Source organism: Ochotona princeps, chromosome 1 (assembly GCF_030435755.1).
Source record: "Ochotona princeps isolate mOchPri1 chromosome 1, mOchPri1.hap1, whole genome shotgun sequence".
NCBI classification, from domain to species: Eukaryota; Metazoa; Chordata; class Mammalia; order Lagomorpha; family Ochotonidae; genus Ochotona; species Ochotona princeps.
This window is the reverse complement of record NC_080832.1, coordinates 20,436,471-20,449,362: the sequence shown is the minus strand read 5'-3', so window position 1 is coordinate 20,449,362 and position 12,892 is coordinate 20,436,471. Positions and strand designations below refer to the sequence as shown.

Below are 12,892 nucleotides of genomic sequence, written 5' to 3'. Positions count from 1 at the left end.
ATAGTCCACCTTAGAGTCTCCGTTTGCCCAGATTTTCACTGTCAACACATGGCTGGGGTAGTTGATTGATTTTTTCTGTCCTCTGTTGTGGTACCAGGTGTCCTCTGTAGGTTCCGATGGACTGCCACATCCTCCATGTGCACTTGGATATGCTGTCCACTGCTCCGTCTGAGCCTCTGAGGAGGCTCAGCTTTGACACATGCACTCCATGGTCAGACCATGGAACCTGCACTTCTCTTCATGGTTGGGGTTCTGAGTCCAGCAGTTCGACTGGGGGGATCCCCAAAGAAACTTCGCCTGAGGTGATCCCAGACCTGATTCTTGTGTGTAGATGCCAGTACAGGGTCTGCTACAGTCTGTCACCCCCAATCAGCTTATGTATACACTAGTGGTTGCAATTCCTGGGTCAGCTCTGTTTCCAGCCCTGCATTCCACTGGAACCAATGGGTGTTGTAGTCCAGCCTGATTCTGCTCACCACACATTCAGCCCTCATACAAACCAGTGGGAGATGCTACTTAGTCGGAGCGATGTGCAATAAACCCCACCAGGTCTGCCCCCTGCCCTGACTCCCGTACTTGCCAGTATGTACAGCAGACTTGTCCAGTCTGTCCCACATCCCATTCAGCCCTCATACACGTCAACGGGCATTGAAGCCTGGTTCAACCCAACCAGCCCTACTTTCCAGCCCACACTGCTGGTGGGTGCTATTCTGTCCAGCCACCGCTGCCCCAGTCCTGGTTTTCGTGTTCTCCAGTGGGAGTGGTAACCCAAGAGGGAGGTGCCCACTGTTTCCATGCTGGGCCACTTCCACTCCCGGATCATGCACTCTCTAGATGGTTGTGCAATTTAACTTGACAGGATTAGCTCCCAGTGCCAGCATCTTCCAGCTGATGCTGCAGCAAAGCACATCCAACCCACACCCCCTGTGGCATATACATGCGCCAGTAGGTACAGTACACCTAGCCTGGCTGGTTTCCAATCCAGCTCACATGAGGCCCACAGGTGTTGTAGCCCTGCTTGGTCTGGTCTGCTGCCATCCCAACTCACACTTTCCAGTGGGAGTAGTGGTCAGGCAGCAGAGCCCTCCACATTTCCCCTACCAGCTTTATCCCCTCCCCCCTGGTTCTCATGTGTGCTGGTTGGGTGTTGCGGCCCAGTCTGGCATGGCCAACCTTACCTCAGCATTTGCCAGTGGATGCTGTCGCCTGGCCTGGCCCGGCCTGGCCCACCCCAATTCCAGCTGATGCTGGTGAGGGTTACAGCCTAGCCCAGCCCAGGAGATAATGTGAACGGGTTCAGCCTGGTCCACCCCGACCTATGCCAAATGTGAGAGTGGGTACCTTTCCCTGGCCTGGTCTGGGCTGCTCCCTATCATGGTTCTTGTGCTCACCTGCAGGGACTGTGTCCTGACAGAAGAGTTTCTTAAGCGCCTTCATCAGAACCTCTCCCTGTGCCAGATCTCGAGCACACCGGTGGGTCCATGGGCCAGCCCTACTTAGTCCCCCTCATGTCTTAGTAGGAATAGCGACCTTTCCTGATTGGCCTTCAACTCATTCCAGTTCTCTCTTTTTTAAAAGATTTATTTATTTTTATTGCAAAGTCAGATATACAGAGAGAAGGAGAGACAGAGAGAAAAATCTTCTGTCTGATGGTTCACTCCCCAAGTGCCTACAGCAGCTGGTACTGCTCCGATTCGAAGCTGGGAGCCAGGAGCTCTTCCGAGTCTCCTACGCAGCTGCAGGGTCCCAAGGTTTTGCGCCATCCACGACTGCTTTCCCAGGCTACAAACAGGGAGCTGGATGGGAAGTGGGGACACTGGGATTAGAACCGGCAATCATATGGGATTCCCGCGCATTCAAGGCAAAGACTTTAACCGCTAGGGCAACACTCTAGAACCGTTCCAGTTCTTACTATTGGATGTTTCAGCCTTGCCAAGGCTGCTCCATACCCAGACACAGCTCACATATGGCTCAGCAGGGGCACAGACCTAGCCTAGTCCATCCTACACCTACCTTGGTCCTCCAGAGCACCAGATTTTTTTTTTTTTTACAGAAACCAAATACATTTATTAAGCCTACTCTTAGCCACACAGACACAGGAATATCTACACATACTCAACCTTTCCAACTAGTATAACTACTTAGCCAGAAACATAGTAAACACTAATTTGGTGTTTCCAGTGAGCGTGGCCTCCATTTTAAGCTGTGGATGGTCCTCCAGTTGACTGTCCTCCTCTCTGAGGAGGTCTTGGACACAGTGAAGTCTGCTGGGTGGTCAGCTCATGCCATGGCCTCAGCAGCTTCCTCACCTCCACTGTCAGGAAGCTCTTCCTCCCCGGATGATTCCTCTACTAGTAAACAGCTTCTGTTGACAGACTTCTGGATAGCCTCCCACTTTCCTTCATCAGTGCAGTTCTGTAACAAGATCAACAGCTGCCTCCCGTTGTACTGAATCAAGAACTTCTGACATGTCCTAATGGTACCTGCCACGTCCAGCCTGGCTTGGTGCACCCAGCCCCAGTCCACACTTGTGCGGAGGGACACTGCAACCATATCCAGAGCAGAACGCAGCCCTTGCACTCACCAGTGGGAACCCCAACCCAGCTAGAATGTTCTCTTAGTTCCCAACCAGATCTGTTCCCAGCCATAGATCATGCACACGCCAAGATTTCTCTGACCCAGCTTGGCATAGCCCCTCACCTGTCTTGGCCTTTGCCTGAGATGCTGAGGTCTAGCATCCCTGGTTCATGTAGACCAGTAGATGTTACAGCCTAGCTCGGCATGATCTGTGCTCCAGCCTGATTTCTGTTCTTGCTGGTGAGCTAAGGTTTGCTAGGCCCTGCCTGGTTCACCCCCTTCCATAACCAACTCACACATTAGCCAGCTGTTGGAGCTACTTTGCTCAGCTTGTCCAACCCCCAGGCCTGGATCATGTGATCATCAGTGAGTTAAGACTCACTAGGGGAGTTTCCCAAGTTCCCACACTTTACCACTACCAGACCCAGATCTTATACATGCCAGTGGGTGCTAGGCCAGTGCCCGGCATAGTCCTCCCTTCTATCTTGGCCTTGTATGAGCTGGTGATGTTGCAGCCCTGCCCACAACCTGTTTTAGGATGCACATTCGTAACCTTAGCATCTTCTAACACTTAGTGTGTCTATAGTTGGTTGGCCTCGTTTGCACCCTTAGCAGCTTATCAAACCTGGGGAAAAATCCCATCACATAAAACCCAACAAATGTGCTGAGTGATGAAACAGCTTGTTCGCGTTTCTTGTTACTAAACAATGGCCATCGGCCTTGCACAGCGGCTCAACAGGCTAATTCTCCATCTGCAAGCACCAGCATCCTAAATGGGCACCAGTTCATGTCCCGGCTGCTCCACTCTCCCCCAGCTCCCTGCTTGTAGTCTGGGAAAGCAGCTGAGGATGGCCCAAAGCCATGGAACCCTGCACCCACATGGGAGACCCAGAAGAAGCTCCTGGCATTGCACCAGCTCAGCTCAGCTCTGGCTGCTGTGGCCAGTGGAGGAGTGGACCATTGGATGGAGGATCTTTCCTGCTCTGTCTCTGTAAATCTGTCTCTCCAATAAAAATGAAATCTTCACGCACACACACACAAAGGCCCAGTGAATCAAAGACAATGAAAGTGAAGGCTTTAAAATGGGGGTGGGGGAAGGGTAGTGGAATAATCCAAAACCTCCATTCTGAAGGTCCTGGGGCCTGAACACTTTCTCTTGGGTCTGTGTCAGTGAACACGGGAAGGCTCCACAAAGTTGGTGGGGAAAAGGGTAAGTGTCGAATTTCTAGGCACTTTCTGAATTCCCTGGCTTTACACAGGTGTGCGGGGCAGACTAAAGGGTCTGGCTCTGAGCTAGGGTTCTGTGCCCTCCACCCACCTTCTCCTGCCCACACACTCACAAAACTTGGGTCCCCAGAGTCACCCATCCACTGGAACACAAACACATCATACAGAGACAATAGTTTCTAAACTTTATGGGAAAAGTCATAGAACAAGCAACCTCTGGGTCCCACCTCACCCCTCTCCACCTGCAGGTCTCAGGGGGTCCCGTGGCACGTTCCGAGGGAGCCCCGCAAGGCAGGTCAGGCGGATCTTAGGGTATCCGGTGGCACACCCCGAGGCCAGGTCAGGCGGGTCTCAGGGGTCCCGAGGCCAGGTCAGGCGGGTCTCAGGGAGTCCCGGTGGCAGGTCAGGCGGGTCTCAGGGGGTCCCGAGGCCAGGTCAGGCGGGTCTCAGGGGGTCCCGGCGGCACACCCCGAGGCCAGGTCAAGGCGGGTCGGCGAGCCACGAGGCCCGGCTCAACGGGGGTTCAAGCGCATCCCCGAGGACGGCGGGAGGAGGCGTTCCCGGCCCGGGCAGGAAGGCGCCGGCTCAGTTCTCGTCGGGCTTGTCGGCCGGTGGCCCGCAGGGCTGCAGCATCTTCTCCATGAGGTTGAAGCGGACCCGCGCTTTGCTCTCATTCTCCGCGATGGCGAAGTAGTTGAGCAGGTCGAAGTGGCCCATGTAGGAGCAGTACGAGTCGCGGTGCTGGTTCACCAGCCACTCCCATTTGGTGGTGTCGGCGTGGCCCGTGCCGATGTACTTGGACTGCAGGTGCTCCAGCTGGCTGTGGATGGTGTAGCGGTCGGTCATCTTGGAGCCTTCCCTTCTTCTCCCAAGTCAGAAGCCGATGGCGAAGAGCGAGCGATCTAGGCTTTCCCGCCGGAGAGTGGCCGCCACTCGGGAACTCCGGTCTCGCTCCGTCGCAGACAAATGGCGTAATGCAGACACGGCTGCCGGGATCCTCAGTCATTGGGCTCAAAGGCGGAAGCGGAGGCGTATTTTGAAACGGGATTGGAGTTGTCTAGGCAACGCAAAGACCGCCCCGCCCCCCTGGGAGCAACGCACGGCGCTCGACGTGATGGGCGGTGTCTTCCCTTCACCCACTGGGTCTGCTGCATGCCGGGATTTGAAGTCTCTTCTGGGACCGCGGGCCTAGGCTTTCTTGGGCTGTGGGCGTCCCGGAAGGATGCATCTGGAAGTGAGCGGAGCCGGCCCTTGAAGTCAGCTGCGTTCCTTTTTGCTTTGATTTGGCTGTAGCACGGCCGCCGTCTTCTGCTGGGTGACCTTCGGACGATCCGCGGAGTCGTTCTGGCGTCCCCAGGCTTGCGTGGACGACGCCCCCGGCGCTGGCCTCACCCACGCGGCCTTCCGCTTGCCCTTGCCCGATGGCGCTCCCGGAGGCCTCCTGGGCGGCGCGGCTGGCCTGTCGTGGCTCCCGCTTCCCGGGACGCACGCAGTGTGTGTCCTTTGCACCTTGAGCATCTACTCGTGTTCCCCTTACCTTTTTTACTTTATGGTTAATGATTTATTCACGCAAGGAGAAAATACTTTGAGGGAAAAAAAATCCTGTGGTGCTTTTAAGATACAAGGCCGACAGATTATATTCTCCAAAAAATAAGTAAATGGATAAATACTAATGGTTAACATATAAGTAGGTAAATAATGAATAAAATCACTGCTACAGTCAACGAGAGGAACCTCTTACTGAGAGAGCTTATTTTTATTTTGTTGTCTAACTTTGTTAAGCGTTTTCCTCCTAGAATACCGTAAGGCTTGTCTGTGGATTCATTATCCAGGTGTACGAACCTTGGCATTTTGCCATTTGTGTTGTAGCTTTTTTTTAAAGAAAGGAGATTATACAAAATAAAGTGTTTTCTCTCTTCATTTGGAGATACTGTCCTGAATTGAACATAAAACATTCTGTTTCCCAGTTGTGAAAGGTTTGTGTTCCCATAAGCGACAGCTGAGGGGCATGGATTCAACATTTACCTGTTTAAAAAAAGACTTACTTATTTTTAAAGATTTAAAGAGAGGAGAAAACAGAGAGAGATCTTCTGTCCGCTGGTTCAAGCCCCAAAGGTCTGGAGGTGGGAGCTGAGCAGCAGGGAACTGCATGGAAATCCGGGCTGCTGGAATTAAAACCGAAGCCCATATAGGATCCCAGTGCGTGCAAGGTGAGGACTTTCGCCGCTAGGCTACCATGCTGGGCCCAGTGATGACTGAACTGTACACATCTCTTTTTAACACACAAGTATATTCATTGGGCAAATTCCTAGTAGCGGAAGTAGAGAGAACATTACTTAAAAAACGAAAACATTGTGAGCATCTTCATGCATTCATGACTTTCTAACCAATGCTTTTGAAAGTGTAATATTCAAATTTTATTATGTTTTCAGAAAAACATGAACTGTAAGTGGAAATTAAGCTCACATTTTCTTTGGTGAGAAATTATTTTAGATTCCATTTTTGTCTACAAACAAGATCTGTTATCTCTTTTAAAAGATTAGTGAAATGTGTATTATGAGAAAACTATATATGCATTTTAAGATTTTTTTTGCACCAAAATCAAACTTACCTTTTAGTTCCATTTTTCCATAACTCTTTTGAAGGATCTTCTTACAACAGGACTTTTTAATGCACGTGTTGAAACATTAGCGGACACTAGAGGTCGCTGAAGTATTTTCATGATACAAGACTGGGATGGGTGTGTGTGTGTGTGTGTGTGTGTGTGTAAAGGTGTATTATTTGAAAGACAGACTCACTGAGAGAGAGAGAAGGGCAGAGGCAGAGAGAGAGCTAGAGAGTTTCCATCTGTTGTTCACTTCTCAAATGGCCAGGAACACGCAGTACAGGATCCAAGCACAGGGACCATCCTCTGCTGTTTCCGATGCAGTTAATAGGGAGCTGGGTCGGAAGTCTCGAATAGACACCCATAGGAGATGCTTGCTTTTCCCATCATGCCCCAGCGCCAGGCCCCTGCTTGCTGTATGTTAAAAGGCAGCTAAGTCTTTGACCATATAGAAGAAAAGCAAGCAAAAAGAATTGGTGACGTGGAATTTACATGATATGGAGTTTAGAAAGTTCTTCCAAGAACCTTTTTGTAACTGGGCTTGTTTTTCTCTGGTTAAGATGTGTTTAGCTTTTCCTTTCTCAGCCAGCATGGATTTCATGTATCTCAGCAGATGAACAATTCTCACACTTTGGAGTGTTTTGCTCTTTGCACATAAATTGCCTGTACCTTTTATAGAACTTTCTACTGCCAGGGGTCTATTCCAAAGCTTGTTTGACATTTAGTGGGCTAGTCCCTCTCTGTCTTTAATGATAGCATTACATCACAAGCTAGTACACATTTTAAGCAATTGCTGATATGACAGAACTTTCATAAAGGGGTTCAGAGCATTGCCTGCATGTTCCATTTGTCACAGCTTTATGACAGTTACCTTGCTGTAGCATCGTGAGGGGAGCGAGTGTCTTCATCAGGCAGGCTCCCATATTGAAATTCTGCCAGATGTCTGAGTGGCTTCGGAACAAGGGAGCTTGAGTTCTCACAGTCTTTGAGTGTAGGGATTCCCAGTGACAGCAGATGTGGTGTCTGGTGAGGGCCCACTTCCTGGCTCACACATGGGAGGACAGCTCTCTGAGACCACTGTTACAGCGTCCTAATCCCACAGGTGAGGCTGGAGCCCTTCTGACCCAACCCCCTCCTAAGGCCCCGCCTCCCAACACCATCACCTTAGTGATTGAGATTCTACAGATGGATTTGGGGGAGGTGGGACAATGCGTAATAACTAAGCATCTTTTTCCTAGGAGCCAAATAACCATTAAATGTAAATTGAGGCGGAAGTTTCTAGAATAAAAAAGGAGACCTGATCTAAGGCCCTCTGTACCTCCAGCCACGGGCATAAGCAGGTGTCATGATGGAATGTAGGAGCGAAAGAGCAGCCGGGAGCAGAAGGAGGTTCCAGGCCGCTCTACATAGTGATGCTCACATGTGTGCTGAGGCTAAGAGCAAGCCCTCTGCGCCAAGAACTCTGGAACTGCATTCCAGGCAGCTCAGGAACAAAAGCCCTGACATGCAGAGAAGCCCAGTGGATTCTCGCAACTGCTTGACAATAGGAGCAGAGTGACAGAGAAAACACTGGCTGAGGGTGGGAGAGGCCAGCAGTGGCCAGACAGTGCCGGACCTTGTGTGACCTTAAACCTGTTGGGAGCAGAGGAAGAGTTGGAGGGCACATCCCACACGCAGCAAGGCGCTTGGAGAGTGAAGAGAGCGCGCCAGACCCAACCCACGTCAAACCTTGGATCCAGATAATTGCAGGCAGGCTCTGCTCCTTGCCCTTGCCCAGCCCTTGCTGTGGGCACACTGGCCATGCAGGTTTGCACCTCCGTGTATTTTCTTACCTTCTCTCTTCTGCCAGCAGTGTTTTTTCCCCTCACTGTTAGTAGCCTTAGGAGGATGGGTCTTGCTTTAAAAAGTTTATTTTTGTTTTTTTAGTGTATTTATTAGAGAGAGAGGGAGGAAGAGGAAAGAGAGAGAGAGAGGAAAGAAAATACTTCTAACAACTGGGGCTGCACCAGTTGGAAGCCCAGAGCTGGCAACTGAATGCACTCTTCCACATAAGTGGCAGAGACCAGATGACTTGAGACATCCCTGCTGTGTCTCAGGCTGGGCACTGGGAGCCTGGAACTGGCAGTAAAGTCAGGATCTGAATCCAGATACTCTGCTATGAGATATGGGCATGCCAAGTGGGCATTTGACAACCGGCGCAAATGTCTGCCTCACAATGTCATCCCCCCGCCCCCCCGTGAGGTCTTTCCTGAAAAGTTTTTCCAATACTGTAAATCTGTGGATCCCATACTGATATTTTCCACTATATAGCCTTTATTTTCCTTCCAGTGCTTAGTAATAATGTGGCTCTCAGACTCAGCGCACACATGTGCACACTCACCATGCATTTAATTGTTTCTGCTTATTGTCTGTCTCAGTTGCAATAACAGATCAACGAGATGAGGACTTTTGCGTTTAGTTCACAGCTTTGCCTTAACTCTACATTTCATGACTAGCAAAAGTGCTAAATTAATGCTTAGTTCTTGAATGAAAGAATAAATGATGGTCTTTGAGTGTTAACAAAGGATCGGAGACAACTTGAGTGCCAACAATAAAGGAATAATTACACAAACTGTTATGTCCTCACAGCGCGTACTTTTTAGGAATCTTATACATGAATATCTTATTTTATCCATTTGTTTAAAACTTAGACATATCACAAAATACACCCTTGTATCTGCACAGTGGAAGGATAGCAGATCTCCGGGGAGTGAGACGAGGTGATGGAAGGCATTTGTTTGAATCTTTTAAAATTCTTTTTAAAAATCATGTACTGCTTTTGAAACAAAAGCGAAGTCAACCAAATCAAAATATAATTTATGATAAAAAAAGTTATTCCACCCCACACCTACCAGAGTGAATTACAATGTAAAATGTTAAAATGGCACATATTGGCAAGATGAAGGGGTAAGAAGCTGGGCTGGTCCAAAGCCAGGAGCCTGAAGTTTCCTCTAGGGCCCCACATGGTTTTTAGGAGTCCAAGGTCAGAGGTCATCTTCCACTGCTTTCCTAGGCACACCAGCAGGAAACTGGGTTAGGAGTGGAGCAGCTGGGAATTACACTGGTGCCCAAACGGGACTCCAACGTCGCAGGCAGAAGCTTAACTTGCTACACCGTGATTCTGGTCCCTGTTCTGTTTCGTGATTATTCTTTGCGTATTCTCTGGTGTGATCACTGTGAACATTCACTAAGGAGCCAGCTCTGTGATACAGCAGGTAAAACCACCACCTAGAGTGCTGGCATTCTATATGGGCATTGGTCCAATTCCTAGCTGCTCCAGTTCCACTCCGTATCGTTGGAGGAATCCTTAAGACGGACTGCAGGGCAGTGGTCATCAAAACAGTCTGGTACTGGTACAGAAACAGAGAAGAAGATCAGTTGAACAGAATAGAAACACCAGAAGGGAGTCTACTCATGTGTAGCCAACTAATCTTTGACAAGAAAACTGCAAACAATCCAGGGGAAAAGCCTGGTCTATTCGACAAATGTGGTTGGGACAACTGGATAGCAGCCTGCAGAATAAAGAAGCAAGACCCACGTCTGTCACACTAATGCAAAAATCAGCTCTGAATTGTTCAAGGACCTAAATGTACACCCAGAAACCATCAAACTATTAAAGGAAAACATAGGAAGCACTCTTCAAGATATAGGAACGGGGAAAAGCTTCTTAGAAAAGACGCCAAAAGCACAGGCAGTCAAAGCCAAAATGAACAAACGGGACCACATAAAACTAAAAAGCTTCTGAACAGCAAAGGAAACAATTAACAAAGTGAAGAAGCAACCAACAAAATGGGAGAAAATCTTTGCATACTAAAGAGCTTCAGAAACCCAGGGACAGTTAAAAAAAAAAACCCTGTGAAGAAATGGGTGAAGGAAATGAACATTTTTCAAAAGGACAGATTCAAATGGCTAGCTCAGGCTCCCTAGCTGTCAGAGAAATAAAAATGAAAACCACGTTGAGGTTCCACCTAACCCCTGTGAGGTTGGCCTACATTCAGAACTCCACTAACAGCAACTGCTGGTGTGGGTGTGGGGAGAAGGGTACCCTCCTTCACTGCTGGTGGGAGAGTAGGCTAGTGCAACCACTGTGGAAATCAGTATGGAGAGTGCTTAGTGAATTGCAAATAAACCTGCCATATAACCCAGCTATCCTGCTGCTAGGAATATACCCAAAGGAAATGAAATCCGCATATGAGAAAAGGATCTGTAATCCTATATTTACAGCAGCACAATCTACAATAGCAAAGACATGGAAACAACTCAGATGCCAGTTCAAAGAGAAGTGGCTAAAGAAACTGTGGTGCATCTACTCCATGGAATATTTACTCAACCATTAAAAAGAATGAAAATATAACATTTGCAACTAGATGGCTCCAACTGGAGACCACTATGCTCAGTGAAATAAGTTTATCCCAAAAGGACAAATACCACATGTGCTCCCTAATATAAGGAAGCCATCATGGAAATTGTAAGATCAGTAACCCTTTCCATACTGTTTTTGCTGCATCCCATGTGTTTTGATGTTTTTTTATTTCATTTTCATTTCTTCCAAATGATTTGTTTTTGCTCTTGTCAAATTCATTGCTGGCTAATGGACTGCATGGTGGCATCATTTTACCCAAGAGCCTTTCGCGTTTTCTTTTCGTCACCCATACATTGGTTATTGTGTGGCACACTTCTTTGACTCCATGGTGCTGTGATTTTGTTTTTGTTGTTGTTTAACTTCATACCTGTTGTTGACTTTGTTTTTTGGCTTCTCATTTAAGGGAATACATTGTGATGGTGTAGTAGAGACTATCATATCCAAATGTGAAGATACAATGCAGTATGCATCCCTACTTCCAAATCAAAGATGAACTCCCAATGAAACTGTTGGACATATCTAGACAATGGGATGCTGGACTGTTTTGACATTGTACCAGCAATGTCGTGGCACACTTAAATAACAGACTGATGAACTTATGACTCCTTATGAAGGACTATACTATTGTAATAATATGGGGAAAATAGTCAGGGGGTAGGAATTCAGTCGGGGGAATCACAGACCTTATGAAATTGTACCATAAACTTTAAAATACATTAAAAAAAGAAGAAGTACCTACCTAACTAAATAAATAAAATTTATCAAATCATACACATAGTCGGTTCACTTTTCTGTGTATATGTTATACTTTAATTAATATTACAATGAGAACCAACAACGTTATTTCTTTATTTCCACACAAAACTCCCAACGTTTTGTCATGCTCTGAATATTTTTGGAGAACTTAGTAAAATTCTAGTTGTCCTCATAGACCCTACTTCAATATGGCTCTTTTCATAGAAAGCTTGCTTGATTCTTCTCTAAATGTTCCTAAACCTGTTCATTTTCTGAACTACTTTGAGTTGAACTGTTTTCTTTGTGTATTCACATAATGACCCACCTATAGCAAGAATAAAACAGCTAGCTGTTGAGTTAGAATTTACTGCTCACAGTGGACTTGGCAAGATTATTAAAATTTCAAGGCATCCCCTAGGATTTCAGACTAATTACCAGCCTTTATCCCAAGCCTAAGCACAAAGAATTTGAAGTGAACAATTTTTCCTATGGAGATAACGTCAAAGAAAGTGGCCCACGACAGAGCTTCACAAAATTATGAACATACTAATTGTAATTGTTTTCATGAACTCTCTGGAAGGATTACCTGGAATAGTCTTGGCAAAGGTAGGTGTGCCAAGGTGTTTGAATAGCATTAATTACAGAAAGGAATATGCAATTTAAGACCAGGAAGGGAAGTGCTTGGGATGATCTTCTGTGAAAATACTGGACATTCCAGATAAGTGAATAAAAACGACATTTGTTAGAGTCTGCCTGGGGTGGACGTCAGGAATAAGTCTCCAGAAAAACAGCTGGTCATTGTTTCAGGAGGTGTCTTTAGCCAGCACTAAATAAAGCCTGCCTCTCATCTTTAGTTTTCATAATAGGCATGTGTATACAAGAAACATGATCATTTCCATATCCTTATGAGATCGTAGTTTCTTCCATAAGCCCTGCCTTTATTCAGAAGACAACCATATTTCAAGTTTTCGTTTATATTATATTTCCTTCATGTGTTACCTTATTTCCTATCTTAGAAGTCTCTGAACCATCTGTGTTTAACATGTCTTCTATGGCACCAAAAGACAATAACACAGATGCAAGCTTAACGTTTTAAGTGTTGTTAATTTACTTCTGATAGCTTTGTGCTAACAAGGAATTTGGGGGTGGAAGAGATTGGCACACACCCTCGTAGATAATACTGATGGTTCCTTTTGCTACCCATTCTCTTGATATTTTCTTCCTCTTACGTAAACCCAGATGCCAAGCAGCGCCAAGTCTCTACATCTAAGTGTGTATCAACCTCTCGGTCTTTTTCATAAAAGCATTCTGGCACTTGACTGTGGAGGGGTGGCCCTAATAATGAG

The 12,892-nt window shown here is 47.2% G+C and overlaps 1 protein-coding gene across 1 annotated transcript; it reads right to left on the bottom strand.

Annotated features, from left to right (window-relative positions):
• Positions 1–4,160: 4,160 nt before the first annotated feature.
• On the bottom strand, positions 4,161–4,770 carry SF3B5 (splicing factor 3b subunit 5). The gene has a single exon (XM_004587288.2). The coding sequence runs from the start codon at positions 4,648–4,650 to the stop codon at positions 4,390–4,392; it is 261 nt and encodes an 86-aa protein (XP_004587345.1). The 5' UTR covers positions 4,651–4,770; the 3' UTR covers positions 4,161–4,389.
• Positions 4,771–12,892: the final 8,122 nt, after the last annotated feature.